This window comes from Nothobranchius furzeri, chromosome 11 (genome assembly GCF_043380555.1).
Source record: "Nothobranchius furzeri strain GRZ-AD chromosome 11, NfurGRZ-RIMD1, whole genome shotgun sequence".
In the NCBI taxonomy this organism is placed as follows: domain Eukaryota; kingdom Metazoa; phylum Chordata; class Actinopteri; order Cyprinodontiformes; family Nothobranchiidae; genus Nothobranchius; species Nothobranchius furzeri.
The window spans coordinates 41,194,084-41,216,896 of record NC_091751.1 but is presented as its reverse complement, the minus strand read 5'-3'; the positions used below and the strand labels follow the sequence as shown (position 1 = coordinate 41,216,896).

General features: G+C 41.2%; 2 protein-coding genes across 13 annotated transcripts in view; both read right to left on the bottom strand.

Annotated features, from left to right (window-relative positions):
* apol1 (apolipoprotein L, 1) overlaps window positions 1–3,376 on the bottom strand; it is a 39,520-nt gene extending 36,144 nt beyond the window's left edge. For 9 of the 10 annotated variants that reach the window (XM_070541560.1, XM_070541562.1, XM_015956133.3 and 6 more), the window contains exons 1-2: window positions 3,156–3,376; window positions 1,128–1,190 (exon numbers count right to left, since the gene is read on the bottom strand). In XM_070541560.1, the coding sequence (XP_070397661.1) occupies window positions 1,128–1,190; window positions 3,156–3,158 (66 nt within the window). In that variant the 5' untranslated portion in view covers window positions 3,159–3,376. Of the gene's footprint in view, window positions 1–1,127; window positions 1,191–3,155 lie in introns of those variants that run through there. The other variant, XM_070541564.1, reaches the window with a different exon arrangement.
* A 625-nt stretch (window positions 3,377–4,001) lies between these two features.
* The window catches only part of tep1 (telomerase-associated protein 1), a 31,135-nt gene continuing 12,323 nt past the window's right edge, over window positions 4,002–22,813 (bottom strand). For all 3 annotated transcript variants that reach the window (XM_015956129.3, XM_015956131.3, XM_015956130.3), the window contains exons 13-56: window positions 22,528–22,813; window positions 22,285–22,437; window positions 21,200–21,265; window positions 20,732–20,850; window positions 20,587–20,661; window positions 17,428–17,571; window positions 17,052–17,343; window positions 16,853–16,974; window positions 16,633–16,746; window positions 16,440–16,557; window positions 16,157–16,345; window positions 15,684–15,871; window positions 15,456–15,591; window positions 14,435–14,614; window positions 14,268–14,360; window positions 14,005–14,140; window positions 12,612–12,771; window positions 12,100–12,233; window positions 11,935–12,023; window positions 11,714–11,828; window positions 11,589–11,615; window positions 11,294–11,504; window positions 11,002–11,122; window positions 10,757–10,881; window positions 10,571–10,670; window positions 10,221–10,376; window positions 9,633–9,845; window positions 9,448–9,504; window positions 9,123–9,258; window positions 8,777–9,025; window positions 8,018–8,169; window positions 7,832–7,939; window positions 7,416–7,520; window positions 7,144–7,273; window positions 6,989–7,074; window positions 6,746–6,872; window positions 6,511–6,638; window positions 6,220–6,344; window positions 5,967–6,113; window positions 5,609–5,708; window positions 5,023–5,131; window positions 4,792–4,874; window positions 4,563–4,667; window positions 4,002–4,464 (exon numbers count right to left, since the gene is read on the bottom strand). In XM_015956129.3, coding sequence (XP_015811615.1) covers window positions 4,345–4,464; window positions 4,563–4,667; window positions 4,792–4,874; window positions 5,023–5,131; window positions 5,609–5,708; window positions 5,967–6,113; window positions 6,220–6,344; window positions 6,511–6,638; window positions 6,746–6,872; window positions 6,989–7,074; window positions 7,144–7,273; window positions 7,416–7,520; window positions 7,832–7,939; window positions 8,018–8,169; window positions 8,777–9,025; window positions 9,123–9,258; window positions 9,448–9,504; window positions 9,633–9,845; window positions 10,221–10,376; window positions 10,571–10,670; window positions 10,757–10,881; window positions 11,002–11,122; window positions 11,294–11,504; window positions 11,589–11,615; window positions 11,714–11,828; window positions 11,935–12,023; window positions 12,100–12,233; window positions 12,612–12,771; window positions 14,005–14,140; window positions 14,268–14,360; window positions 14,435–14,614; window positions 15,456–15,591; window positions 15,684–15,871; window positions 16,157–16,345; window positions 16,440–16,557; window positions 16,633–16,746; window positions 16,853–16,974; window positions 17,052–17,343; window positions 17,428–17,571; window positions 20,587–20,661; window positions 20,732–20,850; window positions 21,200–21,265; window positions 22,285–22,437; window positions 22,528–22,813 — 5,929 coding nt within the window. In that variant the 3' untranslated portion in view covers window positions 4,002–4,344. The remainder of the gene's footprint in view (window positions 4,465–4,562; window positions 4,668–4,791; window positions 4,875–5,022; window positions 5,132–5,608; window positions 5,709–5,966; window positions 6,114–6,219; window positions 6,345–6,510; window positions 6,639–6,745; window positions 6,873–6,988; window positions 7,075–7,143; window positions 7,274–7,415; window positions 7,521–7,831; window positions 7,940–8,017; window positions 8,170–8,776; window positions 9,026–9,122; window positions 9,259–9,447; window positions 9,505–9,632; window positions 9,846–10,220; window positions 10,377–10,570; window positions 10,671–10,756; window positions 10,882–11,001; window positions 11,123–11,293; window positions 11,505–11,588; window positions 11,616–11,713; window positions 11,829–11,934; window positions 12,024–12,099; window positions 12,234–12,611; window positions 12,772–14,004; window positions 14,141–14,267; window positions 14,361–14,434; window positions 14,615–15,455; window positions 15,592–15,683; window positions 15,872–16,156; window positions 16,346–16,439; window positions 16,558–16,632; window positions 16,747–16,852; window positions 16,975–17,051; window positions 17,344–17,427; window positions 17,572–20,586; window positions 20,662–20,731; window positions 20,851–21,199; window positions 21,266–22,284; window positions 22,438–22,527) is intronic.

The window sequence follows — 22,813 nt, the reverse complement described above, 5'->3', positions numbered from 1 at the left end:
AGTGGAGGAGTTTAAGTATCTCGGGGTCTTGTTCACAAGTGAGGGTAGGAGGGATCGGGAGATCGACAGGCGGATTGGTTCAGCATCTGCACTGATGCGGACGCTGAGCCGATCTGTCGTGGTGAAGAGGGAGCTGAGCCAGAAAGCCAGGCTCTCGATTTACCGGTCGATCTACGTCCGAATCCTCACCTATGGTCATGAGCTTTGGGTAATGACCGAAAGAACGAGATTGCGGATAGAAGCGGCCGAAATTAGTTTCCTCTGTAGGGTGGCCGGGCTCAGCCTTAGAGATAGGGTGAGGAGCTTGGACATTCGGGAGGGACTCGGAGTAGAACCGCTGCTCCTACGGATCGAAAGGAGCCAGTTGAGGTGGTTTGGGCATCTGGTCAGGATGCCTCCTGGACGCCTCCCCGAGGAGGCGTTTCGGGCATGTCCTGCCGGCAGGAGGCCCCCGGGTCGACCCAGGACACGTTGGAGAGGTTACATCTCCAATCTAGTCCGGGTACGCCTTGGGGTCCTGCCGGAGGAGCTGGTGGAGAAGGCCGGGGAGAGGACGGTCTGGAGCTCCCTAGTTGTTATGCTGCCCCCTGACCCGGATAAGCGGAGGAAGACGACTACGACTTTTTACTCATTTTAATCCAGTGTTTTCTCTGTAGGGGCCCTCTGCCCCGGGGCGGTGGTCGACTGTTGCTTCCTGGGCGCTCTACAGGTAGTGTTTAAGTGGAGGTGGGGGTCTATGCTCCCTGACTTAGTGTGGAAGACCGGATGCTGCCGGGGCAGACGGCTCCTCTGATGGCGTTTCCTTGCCTTACCTTACTTGGCTCATCTGGACTCAGCCGGATATAAATTTTTACTGGTGTGTGTGTGTGTGTCTGTGTGTGCATACGTCTGTTAATGTTTTTAAACTGTTATAGGAATTTGGGGTCATTTTGTAAAGCAAGTCCAGTAGCAGTTTGCATGAAAAATGCTTTATAAATTAAATCTAATTGATTACTCCACATACGTATTTCATGAGCATTTTTTATCTCAGAAGTACCCCTGAAGGACTTAGTTGTTCGTCCTTTTATCAAAACTTATTTTGAGCCTGAGAGGGTTAAAAATAACCTGGAATGATGAAACTTGCTCACCTTATTACTGTCAGTAAGACTGTTGTTGCTCTTCGGAAGCTCCTTGTTTACTGATAAACTGTCCTGTTGAGCCAACATAAAGACTGTGTTCAAATATACAAAATTAAATTCAAAGTGAAAAATTAATTGGTTCTAAAGTTCCTGACACATTTTCACTGACTCATTTTATGTATGTAAATGTCTCAGTTGTCAAGTGTTGTTTTATTTGCAGATTAAAACCAGAAGTAATAAGTAAAGGACGTGGTTCAGCAAACATTTTTGAACATCCCACTGAACAGAGCAGCTTTGTGCTGAAGAATTAAAAACACGCAGACACGATTCTCAGTTAAACACGTTTATAACACATTCAGTTCACCAATCAAAACTGCTGTTTTGACAAAGAAGGATGCTGGAGATTTCCGTCACATAATTAAAAACACGCCCGAATTTATCATCATGTTCATGTCCAAACAAGTCTGGACTTGAATTTCATTCTGGTCTTAGTACATCATGACAGTAAAAACATCCTATTAAAGGTCAACTACTCATATTTCAAATACTTTTGCAATGGTCTCCAGCAGAAATTAATGCCTTGTAAGTAGTTCTCCAGGGAAAAAGCTCCGGTGCGCCTGTATAAGGCGATAGAAGTCAGCTGGAGCAGAAAGTAGTTTCAGACGACAGGATTTGGAGTCTTATTTCCTGATATTTGGACATCTCGCCTCTGATTGGAAAACAACATGACTCTACCACTGGCTCAGTTTGCTTTGAAACACTGAGGTTTGATCTCTACAAATAACACAAGCCTGAATGAGTTCTGCCGTGTTGTGGAGTTGCTAAAGCTAACGTTAACTTCTACTAGCCGAGACGTTTTCTGCGGTTTCCTGGATGCTAAACCAGCAACAGCCTTTCCCTTCAAGACGGGTGAGTGACAGTGTGATGTAAATCTGTCAGGCTTTACAAATCCTATAAATTCACCATATATTTTCTATCAGAAGCTAACACAGGGGTAGAACACAATTTTCACATTCAGCCTGCATGTTAAACTCAGAGTGACCAATTTTCAAAAATATGTAAAAAATAGTTTCTCGGAGAACCTGCTCTTTAAAAGCTCAACTCAATGCAGGCTGTAGTGAAAATTTCAGCTAAATAGTGGATTTTTCCTTACAGGATGTGTTTTTGTAATTCCTATAACAGATATGGCACTTCTTTTCAGGAATGCAAATCCATCATATATTTGGTAATGTTTCAGAATAAATAAAAAATAGAGTTCCTGCATCTATTTAAACATTGAAAACAATGAAACTGCCTCTAATTTTTGTGTTAATTAGATAATAGCTGAAAAACGTTCTTCACAGTGATTATGAAGAGAAAGAGGAACAATTTAGCATGGCAACTGAAATGTTTTAAAATAACTACATATACAGAAAAATCACAGAAATAAGACAAAAAATGAGGCAGAAGATTGTCCAACAATCATAAAAAAATACAAAACGACACTAAATGGAATAAAAACTAATAGATTCAAAACATATGTGCATTTTATTTACATTCTTACATGTGAACTATACGTTCTGTCGTTTCAAAATATGTTAATGGACACGATTTTTGGTGATTATTTCATGTTATAAAGCCTTAATTAGCATAATAAATCTTACCGGAAATACAAAGTTTGTAGGTCACAAAATTCAGTGGGTGACATGCGCCAAGATGACTTAACGTCTTAGCACTGACCACTTTGGTGGAGAAGAGCTTATTAACAACCCACTTATGTGCATGTACAGCGTTTATGTGTTTTATTTACACCAGTTTAGATCATCGTGTTGAAAAACGTGCCAAATTAGAACTAGCTTTAAATCCCAAAAAGTTAGTCACTCGAAGTCCGGTTCCTCCGCCCCATCATCACATACCAAGTTCGTTACTGTATAGGTACCGTCAATCATTTCTTGACGTTATTAATTTAATACACATTGGCCTCTGTGGACAAAGTTATAGCGAACTGTTCCTCCGCTGAACGTCAGCCATTGTTAAACATTTTATCCTTTAACTTACCATTCGACGAGCGGTCTTCTCGTTTTATGTAATATCACTCCGCTGATTTACTGACTACGGTTCTTCTGGTTTAATGTCACTCCGCACAGATTATGGTTGACAAATTAAAAGAAATATATGTTACAGAATGTAAATGAAAAAATAATTATGTTACAGAACTTTTTCTGAGTAAGAAATAAAAGAGGCAACTCCGTACAGTCGGTTGTTTCCTTTCCACTAACTTAGCTGTGTAGTTCAAGGACCTCCCTGTTTTTCTAAAACAAATAAAAATTACAACACAAAGAGACGGTTTCTTCAGGCCGGTCTTTTCATAACGCGGAGGCAGATGAAACGGACTACTAGCCGTGCAAGCCAGACTAATTAAATTTCGTCTTTCTCAACATAACAGAAACGTGTCTGCACTGCGGTCCAGATGAGGGCGTGTCCATCTCACCTGAGAGCGGCGGATCATTGTAATGTTGTGTTCAGGTTCTGCTCGGAAAGTCGAGTTCTAAACTACCCGAGGCTAATACCTGATTCGTTCTGTTAAGTCATGAGCCGAGTCCTCCAGAATCCCAAATATGTTCCGAGTAATGACCTTGTACTAGTCTAAACGATCAGGAACTCGGTGTTTATAACTTGAGCTGCAAAACAACTTTAGATAAGTTGTCAGCAAAAACATTTTCCAGAACACTGCACAAATTCTTAAAGTTGATTATACAAAAAGAAATCGAGAGGTGAAATGCAACATTGGCTGATGGTGATAATGTGATAACCCAACGTACCTGCAGCATAAGTGAATGTTTATTATGCAGAAACATAACGCATCTGCGAGATTTGACCTCTAGAATACAATTAGAACCAGAATTAAGGTTTGATTAATTTAATGAGAAACAAAGATTTTTTCCATTTCAAGTATTTGATTTGTTACATTCTTTACTGCCATTCATTCTAACTTCTAACAAAAACATTCCCCCCTTCTAAAACAGCGATTTTAATCAGATACAAGCTTTTTAGGTCTCATAGCTGAGGTCTAAATTAAAGGCACATGTAAACAAAGGAAACAACACAAATTCTCAGTACATTTCAGCTTCCCTTTGTGATTTATTACATCAACATGAAAATAAAAATAAGGCACTCTTATCTTTGAGTGCACCGATTGATTATTATTATTATTAAAGTATGGCTTTGCAATCCATCCTAATGAGAACTACTCTTTCCAGAAGAGAAAGTAAAGTTTCCCCTGCCCATCAGCACAGACCAGCTCACTAGGTTTTCTTGGGTTTATCTCCAAAAACAGCACAGGTCCTCCACACACAAACATTCCCACCTGAGGCAAGAGAAACAGATGCAAAGTCAATGAAGAAAAGTAAATACGCATTAAAAACAAAAGAGGGAATAAAAATATGAGTTTTATGACTGAAGTACTTGTTTTCTAGTGTTTCTGTCCCACAGCTTCACTGTCCGGTCACAGGAGGCTGAGATGATGGTGCTGTCTGTGAGTCTCAGCTCAGTGATTCTGTCACTGTGAGCCTGGGGGACAAAAACATCATCATTAATCCCACAACCAGTTATAATTATCTTGTTTTCTATCAAGGCCAAATGAGAAGCTTCAATGTTCTACATTAGCATCAAAGGTATGTTCATCAGCTCTTACCGGTTTCTTGTTGCTCCACGAGGAAACATCTGGCTGCTGATTGAACCACATGTTGCCATCCACATCTCCGCACACCACAAACTCTGCAAAAATCCCGTCACAATAAAACCTAAAAGCCACTGAAGGAAGGAAGCTGCAGGAAAGGCTGGATTGATCAGACGACTGAAACGAAGCACCGACCGTCTGACGCAACGGCAAACTCAACAGAAAGTGATGAGTAGAGTTTTATACCTTTGTCCATCGTCAGAGCCGTTATCACACTTTTAGTTTTGTCCTCGTCACACTTCATATTTGCTGAGCTGAAAGTTGAACGCAGAGATGTTTCAGGTCCCAATCCAAACTGAAAAAAAAGTCAGTTTTAACTGTAATTATAATGAAGACAGCTTGATTTGTTTAAAAAAATAAAGTTTTGAGGAGTTTGTATTTAGAAAGTAATAAAAACAAACTGAAGATAACATTTAGTTTTGACTAAAATACAATTCTACGAGTCATTAAGCCTTTACAGTAAAAAATACTACAATTAAAAAATAAACATTAAATTGGCAGGAAAAAAATGTATAAAGGGACTATGATTAAGACAAATACATTTTATTTGCTATGACATCAAACCTTTGGAATGCACCAACTTTCTAAAGGTTCTTTAATATTTTTAACATATTTATTAGAATTCGACCTAAGTAGACCATTGAGCACAGAACATAATAATGGCTCTACTAAACAATATATTAAGTTAAATTACAATTGTATTTTTTCAGTTCATCTTCATGATGATAATTTAAGCACAGAGAAAGTAAGAAGTAGACAGAGTAAAACTCACAATGAAGCCAACTTGAATTTTACCATCTTGCTCTCCCATCAGCCACACACTTTTCTCATCATTACGAACACATCCACGAAGGAGGACACTCTCATTCCAGCTGAAAAGGAAAGAAATGCACAGCCTGTAAACTAAACAATAAAAATCCAAGAAATTACAGCTAAGTGTCACAAACTAGACAGCAAAGAGACAAATAGAGCAAAAATAAATAAATAAATAAAACTATAAGAAACAAAAAACATCCAAACGCTGGCATAGAAAAACCAAGGGGTTGATTTTTAGAGTGAACCAATGACTAAAAACAGAGATAAAGGCCAATAATAATAATAATAATAATAATAATAATAATAAAATTTACCGAGAGCTTGCGTAATCCCAATAATTTTCCGTATCCGGTGATGATATGTTGTAAAAGTCCATCTCACTGGACACACCGAGCAGTATCGAGCAGTAGATGAGTCGAATCATTGGGGTTTTCACTTTGTAGGTGGTCACCTTCACCAAACTGGAAGAAGCAGAAAATAACACTGATAAAAACATGTAAGTGAACAGAATTGCCACCCTTATCCTGAGCAGTGTGCCTCAGCAGCGAGATTTTTGTTGTTATTTACCTTGCTTTGGTGCGTTGCTGGTTCCAAATCAGCTTCCAAACATCAACCGCCATGTTGTTCATGTAACTGACAGCAAACTGCCCATCATCCATTGAACATGCCGCCAGGATGGGACTGTTTGACACCTGACACACACACAAAAAAACAACTTTAACTGTCTAAAAGACAGAAAGAAATTATAAACATTGCAGACGTAGACCCAGCTGCAGCTCTTACATTGTTCAGTGATCGAAACACTCACACCCTAATTCTGCTTAATCTTTAAACCACCCATTTTGTGCTTTTCTTTACCTGCCTGTGACCAACCACTGTGTTACGTCGCCACAGCTCCAGTAAACCAGATTCATAACCAGCGAGCAGCACATCTGTGTCAGAGAGGCACAACGCTGAGATGGAGCCTTTCAAGTCTGAAGAAATCTCTGTTCACCAAAAAACAGAATATTGTGAGTTTTAGGACGTTGGATTACCCAGCTGAACAGGAAATCTCAATTCACAAATTCAGAAAGCATCAAAAACAAAATTTCACCTGTTGTCCAGGTCCAGCTTCTCAGGGAGCGGTCTTCAGAGACGGTGAGGAACTCCGAGAGTCCTCCTCTAAGAGTGACTCCACGAACTGAACCACTGTGACCCTGGAAGGAGCTGAAATGTTCAACCTGGAAAAGGACACATTAAATAAAAACAAAAATGACCGGCATGAAACCAAACCAAGAAATAAAAGGTAAAATTGGATGTTTAATAAACTAGAAGGATTGAATCTTTAGTGAAAGACCTGTAGAGGTTTCCACAGCTGCACGGTACCATCATCAGATGCAGTAAAAACCGTTAATCCCTCTGGCTTTGTTTCTTTTTTCTTGTCTAAGAAAAATAAGAATTATTTAGGAGCACAGCTGAAGTTAAAGAGGAGAGACTGGATTAAGTTTGTACCACAGTTCAGGAGAACAGAGCAGTGATTAATCCGCTGCTTGTGGGCAGCTATGTGGCAGATTTCTGTGTTGGTTTTCCAGTCCCAGACATGCAGCGCTCCCTCCGAGCAGCCGGCAATCACATGATGACCCTGCACAAAGACACCAGTCAGCCAAATTAAACTTTATCCTGAAAAATAAATCACTAAGCTGTAGACAATATAGGCAACTTGTTTACTCCAGTAATTCATCAGCTAACTGCAGGGATGCTCTGGTTTCTCCCAGTTTTCTCACCTGGCAGCAGATGGAGGTCAGAGGATTCCTCCAGGAGATTTTCCTGAGACACAAACCTGCCTCCAGGTCCCATAAACAGAGTCTCCCATCGTTCGAAGAGCTCATCTGAAAGGAAATGAGAGTCAAGCTACTTTGGATCCTTTATTTTATTTTCAATTCTAAAGACAAAACATATCATCTTAGTGAGATGTGACTGTTTTACTGTTTAACTCAGGCTGCAACAAGAAAATGACTTGATCATTCCACCCAAGTCTAACCTTTTATATTTTCCTAACAGGTGGTTTTAGCTCCATCTTTGTAACTTCAGTTCCTTACACAATAACTCTAGCCAACAGGAATGCCTTTTTGTTTAATCTTATTGAAATAAAGCTGCAGTGGAGATAAAGTCTTTAAACTTAAACTTCACGAGAACTTACGACACAGTCAGGAGTCCAAACACATCCGGTGATCCAGTCTTTGTGAGCGTGAAGGAGTGATTTGGAAAGAGCTGCGGGGGAAGAGCCGACATCCCAAACTACCAGGGCCTGAAACAAAAACACAAAGTTCACCACAGGGAGAGCTTTGTGTTTAAGCTTTATGTGATGCATCATAGGTGCAGGTACCTGGTCTTTTCCTCCAGAAAGTAGCCGTGTACCATCAGGACTGAAAGCCAGACAGGTGACTCCTCCTTTGTGACTTCTCAACACCTGATGAGCATCAGGTGAAGGATTAAGAGCCAAATCCTTCAACAGCCACAGAGCTACAGTGAAATCATCTGTTTCAAGAAAAAACAGGTAAAAAATACAATTAATATAGAAACTCAGTCAAGAAGAAAAAGGTACTTTCATCTATTTATGTTCTTACTTGCTTTTTTTTAGCATAAAAACACATTAAAACAAAAACACCGGCTACAAACATAAGTTCTACATTTTTATTTACTTTTCATGTCAAATAAAAATGAATAAAAAAACTATAAATTTTAAAAAATGTAGAGGAACAAAGTGGAAAAGCATTTTTGACTACAAGGTACACTTCCATCTAGTGGCCAAAGTATGTATTGCAAAAACACACACCAAATCCAAACATACTTTGCTCCAAGTTCTTGCTTACCTGTACATTTTTTAGTTAGAGAAAACACATTCACCAGGTAAATGTGCAATAAGTAAGGAAACAGGGAGGAAAAGAAGTCAAACAAAAACATTAGCCATAGATTTAGGTACCCTGGGAATGTTTTATGCCACCTTCAGGGAAATTGAAATGTCATAAAAAAACAAACAAAAAAAAAAGCTGAAAACTAAAGAAAAACTCTGATTTATTGTGGGAAAATATACAGACAACAACAGTGCTGGACTGAGGAGCGTTTAAAAATACATAAAGCTAACCTGAGGCTGCTGCCAGATACGTGGAGTTCTGCTCCAGAGCAAGGATGGAGGCTTTTTGAACTCCAAACGTCCCCAGACTCATCAGACCTCCCAACATTCCCTCTTCTTCTTTCCTCTTCCACAGTCTCAAGCATTTATCACTTCCTCCAGAAACCAGCAGCTCTGGTTCTTTCTGCTCAGCGTCCACAGAAACCCACAGCAGGCAGTGGACCGAGACGCCTAGGTCTGTGGTGGCCCACATCTTCTCACCTAGGATCAAAAGAAAACCCATTTGTTGATTAGCTAGCTAGGCTCAATGGGTGTTTACAAATGACATCAGCTGTGCAGAGATAAACAGAGGTGACACCTGAATTATGACTGAAGAGTTTGATGCCATCTCCATGGTAACCCACAGCAGCACAGTCTCCATTTGCTGCCACACAGAGAGCTGGAGGCTGAGACCTTACAGACTTCAGTTTCTTCTGAGGAGGCTCCAGCTCACACTAAAGACATTCAACGAGAACATTTTAATGAAAATCTGACATTGGTTGATTATCAGTTCACTTCATTCTTATTTAAATTACAGGATGAGATGCCTGGGGTCTTCTCAAATGTGTGATTACACACAAACTCATTGTAGGAGTTTAAAACCATGAATCTCAACAGATAACATTTTACAAATAGGAACTCACTTCATCGTTTTTCAAAGCAGCAACTGAACGTCCAAGTCCTCCCGACCAGAGCTGAAGCTAAAGACAAACGAAGCAGAAGACATATAGAATCCTTTCTGTCAACAGGATAACAAAACGAAAAATAACAGCTGCTGCTTCATTCGACTCAAAAACAGATGAGGGCTAAATAATGTAAAACAGCCCACCGTGTGATCAGAGCCGGCGCTCAGCAGCATTCCTCCATCCTTCAGGAAGGCGAGAGCCTCGGTTGCTCCGAAGTGAGCCTGGAAACAACCCACGCAGGTGGAGGTGTGCACCGACCACACCCTCACCTCTCCAGACACGGAGCCGGAGCAGAGCATGGAGGAGGACGGGGAGAAGGAGAGGCTGCGCACCGACTGCTCGTGTCCACACAGGGTCTTTGGAACAAACGAGACATTTTATTTGTTCCACCACTTCAAATATTCTTGTTCTGGTCTTTTTTTTAAAACATGCATCAAATATATAATTTATTAGATTTTCAGCAATAAAATAATGATTTGACTATAAACAATGATTCATTATTTGAAAAAAGAGATTCACACAAACAATCTACAAGCATCAGCGAACAATTAAAAAACTCAACAGAACATTTTTAGACTTTCCTTAGAAATATTATTCCACTTGAAAACGACTACATGAGAGTTAAAGTCATATTATCTCCATAAATAAAGATTAAACCATAAACCTTCTGATTTGTTGTTCATGACTTTAGTTTGCGAACAACAACAAAACCTGTCGCCATAAAAACTTACAGCTAGTGTTTGATTCTGGAGCCAGTTCCACACAACGACGGTTCCACTCCAACAACCAGCAGCCAACAGGTGACCTTCAGGGTCAAAGGCCACACAGTTCAAAGGACTGTTGCTGGGCAGACGGGCCACTTCATGACCTTTAGCAGGAGACCAGACCTGAGAAAAACAATATTTTGATTCAGGAGAAACATCAAATCATATTTAATTTAAAGTAAAATTTTAAAATGGCTAATTATGTTTGATGACATGTTCTGGATTCTCCTTTTGTGTTTTGACACAGATCACTCGAATAGTCTGGATTTTGATGGCTTACATATATTTTAAAGTATCGATATAAAATAATGACAAACTTTCAGCGTAAAGTCCAGAGACACAGTAGCCATGTGTTTCCTGTCTGGAGTGATGTCGCTCGCTGTTATCGTGTTAGTGTGGCCTTCAATTAGGGATGTTCTGCATAAACAAAAACATGTTTCAACCACTAAATTATAATTAAAGATTACATATACACATCTAAATCAAACATGAATTCTTCTCACCTGCAGCCGTTCTCGATGTCCCAGACTTCTATTTGTCCATCGAAGGAGGTGGAAGCAAGCTGTCCGTCGGTCAGAAACACACAGCTGGAGATGCCGTCACAGCTGCTCAACAGAGACTTCACTTCCTGTTCAGAAGAGAATTTAGATTTTCGTTTTTATTTCATCCGCAAGTCGGAATTAGAAAAGCTCTGTTTTCAAACTAGTCCGTTTTCTGTGTACACGCGCTGAACCTAGCGTGTTTTCACCTGTCCGGTCTGCATGTGGATGATGTGCAGCGTTCCCTCTCCGGTACCAACCACCACCAGCTGTTCATCCAAACTCAGAACCACACAGGTCGGTTCAGAGGAGAAGGTTGATACCAGCTCACTGATGAAGCAAACAAAATCAACAAAATGACACAGAAATGGGAGTAAGAAAACAACCCTTTTTTTTTATCTGCTGTACATAATTACTTGCCCAGCTAATTTCATCAAACAGATTAGAGTTGCAGTGACATGGAGTTGGACTAAAATAAGTAAAACATAATAATCCTCTAACTTGTTTTCATGAAAAGCGCCATCACTGCTCTTCAGACACTCAACGACCCGGATTCCTCCTTTTCCCACCAGGCCTTCAGCCCAGATGTGAGCCGAGGTCTCCGGAGGCTCGCCGAGCGCCTGCTGGATGAAAAGTGCCGGCCAGGTTGAAAGCGTTGAAGCGTGGCGCTGAAGGAAACTACGACAGTCTTCCAGACGACCCTGGAGGTCAACTGAGATGATGGGGGAAAGCTTAGGTAAGAACTAAAATCCATTGGACCAGAACTCAAGCATCGTTTTACTTTTCAAATACTCACGTGGAGGTGAAGACGTGCATTCTTTATCTACAGAAAGAATAAAGTTGTTAAAAATTGTTTTTATTGTTCACAAAGAAATCCCAAATAAACAAGCCAAGGATTTATCATGAATCCTAACCACTCACCACACAAGCTGTACGTCTCAAGAAGGTGGTGCAGGAGGCCGAAGCTAACATTAGCATGCAGGAAATAAAAGTTAGACAGCAGGGAACGGAGCGCCTCCAGCTGCCCGCTCTCAATCTGATAAAAGACACGTGAACACAACATAAACTGTTCAGATCCAACCGAGTGAAACACTGAGTGTGAATAAATCTACGTTTTATTAATCTTATGGGGGTTTTCTAACCAGGCTGGAAGGCAGATGGAGGACAGAGTTGACCTCACAGTGGAGGAAGGTGTCTTTACCCTGAGGGTCTCCAATTGCCCAGAGGTGACCTGATGAATGAATAATCCCAGTAAACAGTGATTCAGAATTGTGAAGGCTAGAAAGGGTGAAGAAGGCTTACTCTACCTGCCAGAACAAGGTGAGCTCTGGTTCTGTCGCTTTCTGTCGGGAGGAGAAAGTCCTCAAAGGCTCGTTTAACCTCCGGGTTGTTTAGAGCCAGCAGGTCGTCAGTGTCATGGCAATGAGACGAACCAATTAGACTAGGAGAAAAATAAATAAAACACCCATTTTAAGGTTCAAGGTTCAAGGTTGTCTTTATTAATCCCCAAGGGGGAAATTGAATTGCCTTGGACAAGTAAACACAACATGCACATCCACACAATAAAACATTCACTGGTCCTGGTTTTAATAAATATATTCCCATCCTTTAATAAACAGAATGTGTAATAATAAAGTTTGCATCTAAAATAAATAAAAATAAACTTCAAGTCTTGAAATGGGTGTTCATTTTGAATGTTTCATTTGTACTTGGCACACAAATAAAGAGAAAGTTAATTTTGTCCTTGTGATGTAAACATGTAAGATTTATTATCTGTGAATAACTTAATGCATTAACCCTGCCATCATGTGCCGCGTACCTTTGTAGACTCTGTACTATACGAGTGAAAACCGCCATGGGAATGCGTCCTTTTGGTGTCCTGGACAGATTCAGAACTTCCTCCCATGTGACCCGTCCATCCCGCAAAGACAGATCGTTACACGTGTTCAGCAAATGGTACAAGTCTCTCTCCTTCAGGCCTGGAAAGAAAAAATGTCCCTTAAAGGTCTAATTCACTTCTTGTTTCATCTCATTAGCTGTTGTCTCTAGAATGAATGAATGCCTTGTGAGTCTCTGGCGCTCCAATTTCTGCAAGTTCAAGTTTGTCAGAACAGTGGGAGAGTCTTATTTATGCTCATATACTTTGATACTGTGGACCATAACATGTGCTGGGCTGGTTCCAATCCCATCTCAAAGACAGGGGCTATGTTGTCTCTATTAGGGATTACCAATCAAAGTGGATCACCATGACATGTGGGGTCCCCCAAGGCTCAATTCTAGGACCACTGCTCTTTAACCTCTGTATGCTCCCCCTGGGTGAGGTCATACTTAATAACAACATCACCTATCATAGCTATGCTGATGACACCCAGATCTACCTAGCCTTATCACCTAGTGGCTATCGGCCACTGGACTCACTCTGTCAGTGCATAAAACAAGTAAACGGCTGGATGCAGTCAAATTTCCTTCAACTAAACAAAGACAAGACAGAAGTTATTGTCTTTGGCAACAAGAAGGAATAAAGACAAAGACCCAGGTTAGAAATCTTGGTGTTATTAAGTCCGACCTGAGCTTCTCTGGACATATTAAGGCTATAACTAAATCAGCGTTTTATCACCTTCATCAAATATCACGAGTCAGATGTCTCATGTCCAGATCAGACTTAGAGAAACTTATTCATGCTTTTATTTCTAGTCTGCTTGTCTACTGCAATGGTCTCCCAACTGGTCTTCCCAAAACAGCTGTGAAGCAACTGCAGCTTGTTCAGAATGCTGCTGCTAGAGTCTTAACAAGAACTAAGAGAGCACATCACCCCTGTTCTTAGATCTCTACACTGGTTACCGAATAGATTTCAAAGTGCTCCTACTAGTTTAGAAATCCCTCAATGGCATGGGACCAAAATACATGTCAGATCTCATTCCTGTATATACACCCATGGACGTAGTTTTGGGGAGGGACGGGGGGAAATGTCGTGTCGTTGCAGTGGGCGGCGCCATGAATGCCAATTTTCCGTGTGACATGAAAGAGACTGGTATTTTCTAACCCGAATATGTCCCATCTACTTCCTTTCTGCGGCTAACGAAGCGTGAGGGAAGTGACCGATCGTACTTCAAAAAGACAGCATTATGCAGTTTCTCGGTGAACGAGGCCTTTGAGGCAAACCGTCTACTGCTGGGAAGTAAAGTGCTCCACAAACACATTCCTAAGTCTACCTGTGGGGCTGACGGTGAGGGCTGCGAGGGCCCAGCGGAATCCCAGCATGCCTCGGTACTGGGAGCAGAGTCTCTCCAGGGTGAACTGGACCAGCTGGTTCAGAGACTGAGGCAAAGCCTGCAGGTTTTCCTTCATCTGAGACACAAAGGCAGACCTAGGTATTATTCATATTACAATAAACACATTTATGAATTTGTGTGTCCAAGATTTAAGTAACACCAGTAAAACCAGTGAGAAAACAAAAACAAAATTAACCTCCCACCTTGTCAAAAGACCCAAAGTTCCTTAGATCTTCACAAGCCAGGTGCAGATAGAGAGGACTCGCTGCTCCTTTCTTTGTCACCAAGGTCTGAAGCTGCACACACAGCCGGATTTTAAAGTTAAAATACAAGCTAAGCAAACGTTTCAGAACAAAGTGACAATAATTACTTGGTTGTTGAACGCAGAGTCGCTGAGCTTCTTCCCAAAAGCGTCCAGCTCCTTCTGAATGATCTCCTTCCGGTCTGGCATGGTGAGTTGTCCCAGGGAGAACAGAGGCATTCCTCGTTTGGTGGAGAAAGTTTGGAGCAGAGGCGTTTTGGACGTGACGCTCAGCACTATGCACACACCCTGACAAAATAAAACACAAACTGAGATTCAACCATATAAAACTTCAAACAGAATCTGCTTGTATTAAAAGCTGTGGAAGCACTGATGACATTTGAGCCACAAATAATAATGCAATGCCATATGAGACCACTGATACTCCACTTAGGCTCGTTTCATGGATGCTAGCAGTTTTGGCTTAATTTTAGCAACCCCTAGTGTCTGTTTAGTAAAACAGAAAGCAAAACTTATCTCCTCGCTGTGCATTTGTCTTTTTAACACCTTAATCTAACAGCTCAAATGTCTCCCCAGCCTTCCTAAGTGTCTACATGAGCGATTCATCACTAAATTAAACAAAACAGATGTGTTCATGATGCAAAACATGCAGGGAACGTGCTGGAAGCAGACTGAAGCGCTAGGTATGTCAGCTCCAAGTCCACAGGTGGGAGTCCGCCAGTCTAAAGTTGCAAGTGCGGTATTCTGGCCAAGGGCAGTTGGGATCCGAGTGACATTTCGTTAACCATGTAAAGGGTCATTTTAGCACATACTGGCTAAAGAAAAAATTTAAAAATATGAAAAAGTTGCATAGTTTTGCTTTAAATTCCTAAAGATTCTTCTTCTGTCTGCATTCCTCAAAGACTAAAATTTTGATGTATTCTGCTTTGTGCATGATTTCAAATAACGTTTTAACCCTAAATTAGTGCCAACTTTCCCCCTCCAAACCTTTTTATTTACAGGCCTGTAACAGAGGCTTTTACTATATATTTCAAGTTAAAATGAGTTCACTTGACAAAAACATGTGTTTGTGGTAGCTTAAGAGAGCATTTCTGTTTGAAATATCGAAGTGTGTCTTCTCATCACTGACATTTGGGAGCTGCTGTGGGATCCAATCAGAGCTGAGCTGTCCTCTTCCATCCTGGAGAAGATCCACCCCATCAACCAGCACCACCACAGGTTTCTTCATTTCACCCAGTGTAGAGCGAAACTCTGCCAGCAAGTCTCTATTATTTAAATAAATACATAAATAAAAAACAATGTAATCCAACAAACTCAGGTGGAAACCAGTAGGAGTATTGATGTTGAAGTTTCTTACTTGTACTGGTGTGGAAGAGGTTGTTCTTTTTCTGTGTTTGTGATCTTTCTGAGCCATAGGACCAGGCATCGAAGGAGGTTTTCCACAGAGCGTGCTGATTGGCTGGCAGCTGTGGAGTAGGAAATGACATCACAGTGGAGGTTTCTTCTGGACTTTGCTCCGGTTCTGAGAGCATCTGCAAGAGCAGCCTAAAAAGTGACAGAAACAAAATAAGATGTTAACTTTCACATAAAACAAGATTCAATCATTTCTTTCATTTCCTGAAGCAAACACTGAAAAAGAAAATGATTCTGTCCCACAATTCATTGCAACCAAACTTATCAGTGATGCTCATGCAGCACCGAATAATAAATACATCAAAACACTATTCTGCTTCAAAACTTCTCACGTCCTTTATGTGGTGTTTTATTATCATTTCCACTTTCTTCTAAACGTAAATAAGGCTTTCTAAAATGCTGAGGTTGTAAATTTACCATGAAGACAGTTTTCCCCTCTCCAGGTCCTCCGTGTACCACCGCCACTCCTCCTTTAGTTTGGACCTTCTCCACCATCTCTGCACCAGCAGACAGCAGCTTAGCCCTCCCAAAGAAGTGCCTCTGCAGCGCCCCCTGGTGAACCTCTTGCTCCAACACTTCAGAAGCACCCTCTGCCTCCTTGTCCTCCTGCAGAATCAACAAAAACAGCCATGAAGCCACAAAAAGTGTCCTGAAATTGCAGATTAGAGCTAAACTTATTGTAATAATAAAAGTTGCTGACTTCAACAAACAGCTTCTGAACAGCCACCCAAAGGTCCTCCAGAACGGTTTTGCCAAAGACCTCCAGGTTTTTCAGGTACGGCTTCCCCTCCACCACGCCTCCCCACTCACATGAATACCTAAAAGAGAAAAGTGACAAAAGTCCAGAACGACATTTGTTTAATAGATGCTAAATGATCTAAATATGGACTCACTTTTCAGTGACTTTGACTTTGTTGTCCAAAAGTCGTCTCTTTAAAGAGGCCAGTTTATCCTCAGCTTCCTTTGATTCAGCAGCAAAATCTGATCTCCAGGCCACAGGGATCGATCTGAACAACACACATATTTATTTCAACAATTCTGTAGTAAAATAAACTTATTTTTAGTAAAAACACGTGTTCTATCATGGATCAACACTTTACATTTTCTGCTTACCTGATGATGTCTGGATCTCTGAAGTAGCAGAACATTCGCTGCTGAGCCGTGTCGGGATAAAGAGCCAGAAACTGGCGGATCTCCATCTCTGTGATGGACAGACCAGCTGGAGCAGCGGCCAGCTACACAAAATACATAATATTAGATGAATGGAAACGCATGTGTCATCTTTGTGTTTAATTACTCGTGTAAATCTTACCCAGCTGTACTGTGGCAGGTCAGGAAGGACAGGTCTGGGAGGCACCTGGCCATACCTCTCCCCCAGGATCCCCACCAGCATCTGGCTGCGACACACCTCTGACAGGCACAGCTCAGTGGCCCGCTCTGACTCATCCTCCGTCACGCCCCAGCGCAGCTCCACCTCCTGCAGGTAGAGACGATGCAGAGCAGCGCGGCGCCGGAGCTCTGGGAAGACGTTCCGTACCAGGACGTCGCGTTCGGCATGCATGTCTCTAAAGGTCGAGGAGATGAAGACTCGGACACCTTGCCACCTAACGGCAGATGAGTGAGGTGGTCGTATGAACATTAAGTTAGAACAGTTTTAAAACCCATCTTCACAGTGAAGCTGATATTACCTTAACTTTGGGCTGGGTGGCACTGAAACAACTTTGTTTGAAGTCTGTGGCTCTTGGGCTCCCTCTGGTGGAGGGATGTTGTACAGTTTGTCCAAATGTTCTACGTGATTCAGCAACCTGGAGGATCCTCGTTCTGCTACGAATCTGATCATATGATTACCAAAAGAAATGTGTGAAATTAATTAACTTGCTTTGCACAGTGGTGCACAAATGACCTTCAACCATAATGGGCTCAGCTCTATGACACGTTACAAAGAGTTCATTTAAAGACCAAGATGTTTTTGTTTGGCTGTTTGGGTTTCCAAGGGCAATGTTGGTGGAACTGTGCTGGAGTTGTGGTTGGTCTTGGAAAGCAGCACGGTGAGAGCGTGCACCACCCAAATTCACAGACCTGCTGACCACACGGGGTTTCTAGCAACGTTTCAGAGGGAGCTGGTAGACTGGGACTGAGCCAGTTCATCTTGAGCCGAGCCGAGTGTGAAATGGAATAACCCATGCAGTTCACCGCTACAGCGCATTTTACAGTAAGATCTAGTATTTCAGCCACCAACTGCACATGCACAAATAGATGCTGTCACATTACCCCAGTTGTGGCACATTTACACTGGTTGCCTGTGACTTTCAGGGTTCGTTTTAAGATCTTACCATTTGTCTACAAGGTGTTAAATGGCCTAGCACCCCTGCATGTGTCAGAACTCCTTACACCATATGTGCCACACAGGGTCTTTGGACCAGTGTGGCCGGTGCGTTCCCCAAGATCAGCTGACCACTTACTGCTCTGCATCCCCAAAATGATCAATAAGGCGAGAGGGGAGCGGGCTTTTGTGTACACTGCTCCTCACCTTTGGAATGCGCTCCCTCTCACCATGCAAGTCTTCTACGGTCTCGGTTTTCAAGTTGAGACTGAAGACTCACTTTTGGACAGTGATTTCTTTTATGCTTGGTTTCACTGGTTTTGAGCTACTGTTTTTGTGTATGCTTTTATTATTCTTGTAGTTGATTTATCTTATCTTATTGAACTGTTTTTAAATGGTCTATTCCTGAATTTTATCGTTTGATTTTATCTTATTTTAATGTTTTGTTCTGCTCGTTTCCAACCTTCTGCAAGACACTTTGTTCAGCTCTCATGCTGCATTTTAAATGTGCGGTATAAATAAAATGGTATGGTATACAAGCACGTTTAAGTGAATGCTTATCTCAAGGGGAAGAAAGAGCAACTAGCCAACATTGTAGAGAGGTGGCCACATTGAATGAATGAGTCATACATTTTATCGAACAGCTGATAGGGAACAGACTGTGAAATGCAATAGTTCAGGATGGGTGGCAGCAGATTGTGAGTCACTTCCTTCTTATTCTGGTTGAGGTACCAAAACGTTTCAGCGTTTCCTACCAAGATTCTTTATACCTCCATGTTTCCATGAGTACCATATGGAATGTCTCAGCTTCTCTCTCTCTCTCTGATGCCTTCATTTAAATAATAATGGATTAGATTTATACAGGGCTTTTCAAGGGACTTAAAGTGCTTTGGTGATGGAAAGCTACTAGCTAGCCACAGCTGCCCTGGGGTGGTCTGACAGAGGTGAGGTTGACTTTCATGCCATCAGCCCCTCTGACCACCACCAACACAGGCAAGTCGCTGAAGTGTCTTGCCCAAAAACACAAACAACAGAGCACCCTGGCAGGAGCTGGGATCGATCACTAAATCCTCACTGGGTGACCTGCTCTACCTCCTGAGCTACAGCTGCCCCATGTATGTGGTATACAAGATTACTGATTTACTGAACTACTTGAGTCTCGCATGTTCTGCTTCCTCTTTCCATGTGTAGACCTGCTTTTTCTGTCGTGCAGAGAGAAAATAACACAGGAAAGGCATTTTTGCGCCGATTTGCATGTTTAAAGAGACAATGTGCAGTTTTTACCATTATTCTCTGGAAATATCTGACAAAATGTGGTTAAAAATAAATTAAATGATGCCCAGTTGTTGAAAAATATTGGCGGCTTTGTAACAGATTACCATAAAAATCAGGTCTAAAATACATGGGAGCGGGTCCGAGTCTCGGGGCGACGCCATATAAGATGCCATGACTCCTTCTACGGGAGTCCATGAGGACAAATGCATTTACTGATTTGTAACAAAAGGTTATAAAACTTTCACTACTCATAAACGTTGTTGTTTTACACATTTAACTCTTCACTTGTTGCCAGTGATGAAAGGGAGGCTGATGTGCTCATTATTTTGCTGAGGTTTGCACTTCCCCGGCTTTTTGACTTTGGGGGCTTTGTTGGTAAGGTCTTACTCCTTGTAATGATTTAGGTATCTGCTATCCCCTATTGCCAGGAAAAATACACACTGTCACTTTAATGTAAATATAGATGTCTTGTTCTCCCGTGTGCACTCAATGCTGCACTGATCCATGTGAACAAAGAAAATATACTTAAAAAAATTTGTGCCTACATTCTTTTTCAGTAGAAAATCCACCAAAGTGTTCGTACATGAGGTCCCATAACTTAGGCTAGTCAACTCAAGCCAGATGACAAAAAGGATCACCTCTTCAGGAGGTGATCAGGAACCAGACTTCAACTCTAAGCTCTAGTTTCTGCAGAGCTTTTGAAACCATCTGTTCACTCCAACTTTAAACAAATGGAAATTATTTTAACATGGTATCTGCAGGTTTAAGGGAGCCAAATTTAAGACTTTTTAAGACCTTTTTTAAGGCCTCTTTGACCAAATTTAAGCTATTTTTCTAATTAAATTTAAGCTATAATTTCCAGCTATTGCCTGATTAGCCATCCAGTTACCATTAAACTTGCACTTCCCCACTAGCTTAACCAGCTAATGTGCTCATCTAAAAATAGCCCCCTTTCACAACCGACTGAATGTGTACGGTTCCGCTTACGCCAGCGTCATACTTAAAAAATGTTGAACACTAACTAGAAATTCACGAACATTTTTGGGTCTTTGGTCATTTAAGACCTGTGGAAACTGGATTTAAGGATTATTTGCCATTTTTAAGGATTTTTAGGGCCTTAAATTTGGAAAAGCAAATTTAAGACTTTTTAAGACTTTTTAAGGACCCGCGGATACCCTGTTTAAGTATCCTAGCACCACCAAGTACAGATAAATCAGCTCCATTTTGTAATTTTCATCATAAATAATACCTCAGCATTTGCTCACTGAAGCCTGATAGTGTCACACAGTTCTCGTCAGGGGTTTCGTCTTTGTCTTCACGACACCTAAACACAACAGCACAGAAAAAATTAGAACAGATGAACCATCTAAAATAGGAGAGAAATAAAAACGTACTCGTCTAAGAAGATCTTGACCACCAGGGCTTTGTTGTTTGCTTCCTTTCTGTAGGCTCGGATGGCCCATTTTATTTCACTTTCAAGCCAACTTAGATTTAACACGATGATGTTGTTCACCTGTAAACAAATAGCAGTTCATTTGAGCAAAGTATATGCAGAAAGTTACCATAAAGATAATGATGCCTCTATAGATAAAGAGATAAAGATAAAGAATAAAGGAATATAAAACTGAGCTTCCTGGGAAAATTTGTTTTCAGGTTTTAAAAATATGTGTTTAAAATAATCCTGTTTCACACATTAAGTTTAGTGCTGCAAAAAGGGTCTTAGAAAAAAAATCTAATATACTTTTTTCTTTTAGTCACATTATTCTGCAAGGTTCTGTTCACTCCTATTCATTTATTTATGGTGCAATAAAATAAGTTTGTTATCACACTAAGCAGAACAAACAGAATGAAAGATAACTTACCTTGTTTTTCTTGGTCAAGATTTCGTGAAAGAAACTCATGTCATCTTCTGAAACTCCGGACACCGCCTGTGTAAGACACACGAGTGTTCTTTAGTTTGAGGTTAGAGATGTTTTTGTTGTTAGACTGTAACCAGCGCCACAGGAGCTTGTTTGTGTGGTGAAAGACCACTCTCCATTTCTCTAGACTGAAGCCACTCTCAGAGCTATCTGCAACAAGTGAGAGACTTTAAAAGATCTCATCAATAATGGGAATGAGGATTTCACTTTGCATTGGTTTAGATCAATTAACCACTGCCTGCCCTATGAATAACCAGGTCCTTTTTATCTCTCCATCATTCTTTAAAGAGTAAGTCACCCCCAAATCAACTTTGCGTGTCTAACCGTGCTGCAGACATGTGTAGTCAATAGTTTTGCACTTTAGTGGATTTTAGTTAAATTTTTAATTTTCTGCCTAAAACTGTCAGTGTTGTGCCGTTGTCAGGTAAAAACTCTGCACTGCATTTTAATTTAAATCTGCCATCGCTATTGGCTAAGAGGTAGCCTAGAACATTAGCTGGTACCATATGATGTCACAATGTCGTTGTGAGCCTGTGTGTGTTTGTATTTGTTAGCGGCTCCGCCCTCTCTGTCTGCTAGGCAACAACATTTGTTACATTTTTCAATCAGGCACTGAGGGAGCTGAGTAAGAATCTGGTAGGGGGTGACTTGCTCTTTAAACAGCAACATAAAATTACATCCTAGAGGTCTGAGGAACTTCAGTCAGTAAAACTACAGCTTGATCTCTAGATACTTGGTCCACAATGACACGTGACTTCAAGTGTTGGAATTCAGCTAAAAACAAGGTTAATGTTGATCCTGGACAATTTTCTAGCATTTGTGTAATCAGATACATCAAAGAGAAATTATCTAATCCTGGCATTGAACGTCCTCGCTCAGCATTGTCCTTTTGAGATCTCTAAACCTTTTCTGTCAGACATAAAAGCAACAGACACCCATAAACAACACTGTTAGAAGATAAAATAACTCAAATGTAGGAGATAAAACTATATTTGACAGCATGATTGTTAAAGAGGAGATTTTCTGACCTCAACCTGCTTGATCAGGTCTCTGACGTTGTCCAAAATGACATCAGACTTTGGCTTATATTCTATAAACCGATTGTAGCACACTAAGCAGAGTTGACAATCCTCAGCACAGCTGCTGATCATCAGAGCGAGCAAAGCTGCCACCTCCATCACCTGCAAGGATTCATAAACATGAAGTCAGCCAATGAGTGGTTTTCTACACATTAGTGGTCCGTTATGTGAACAAAAAACAAACAAACCCACAGTAGGAGTTAGAGGGTCGTGCTCATCCTGCCTCCTTCTACGACCGGTTTCCTCCTCCTCCTCTTCTTCTTCTTCTTCATCCTCCTTGTCTTTCTGCTCCAGGTCAGGAGGGAGGCAGAAATCTTGTTTCTTGCTCCAGGACTCCTTGTTCGACAACATGGTATTGGGGAGCAGGATGACGGTTTTTCCAGGGAGGGGGGGCACGTTGTAGCGGCAGGAAATCTGAACGGCCGTCTCCAGAGCTTTACGGTAACGGTCCAAAAGATCAACGGTGTACAGCTTCTGA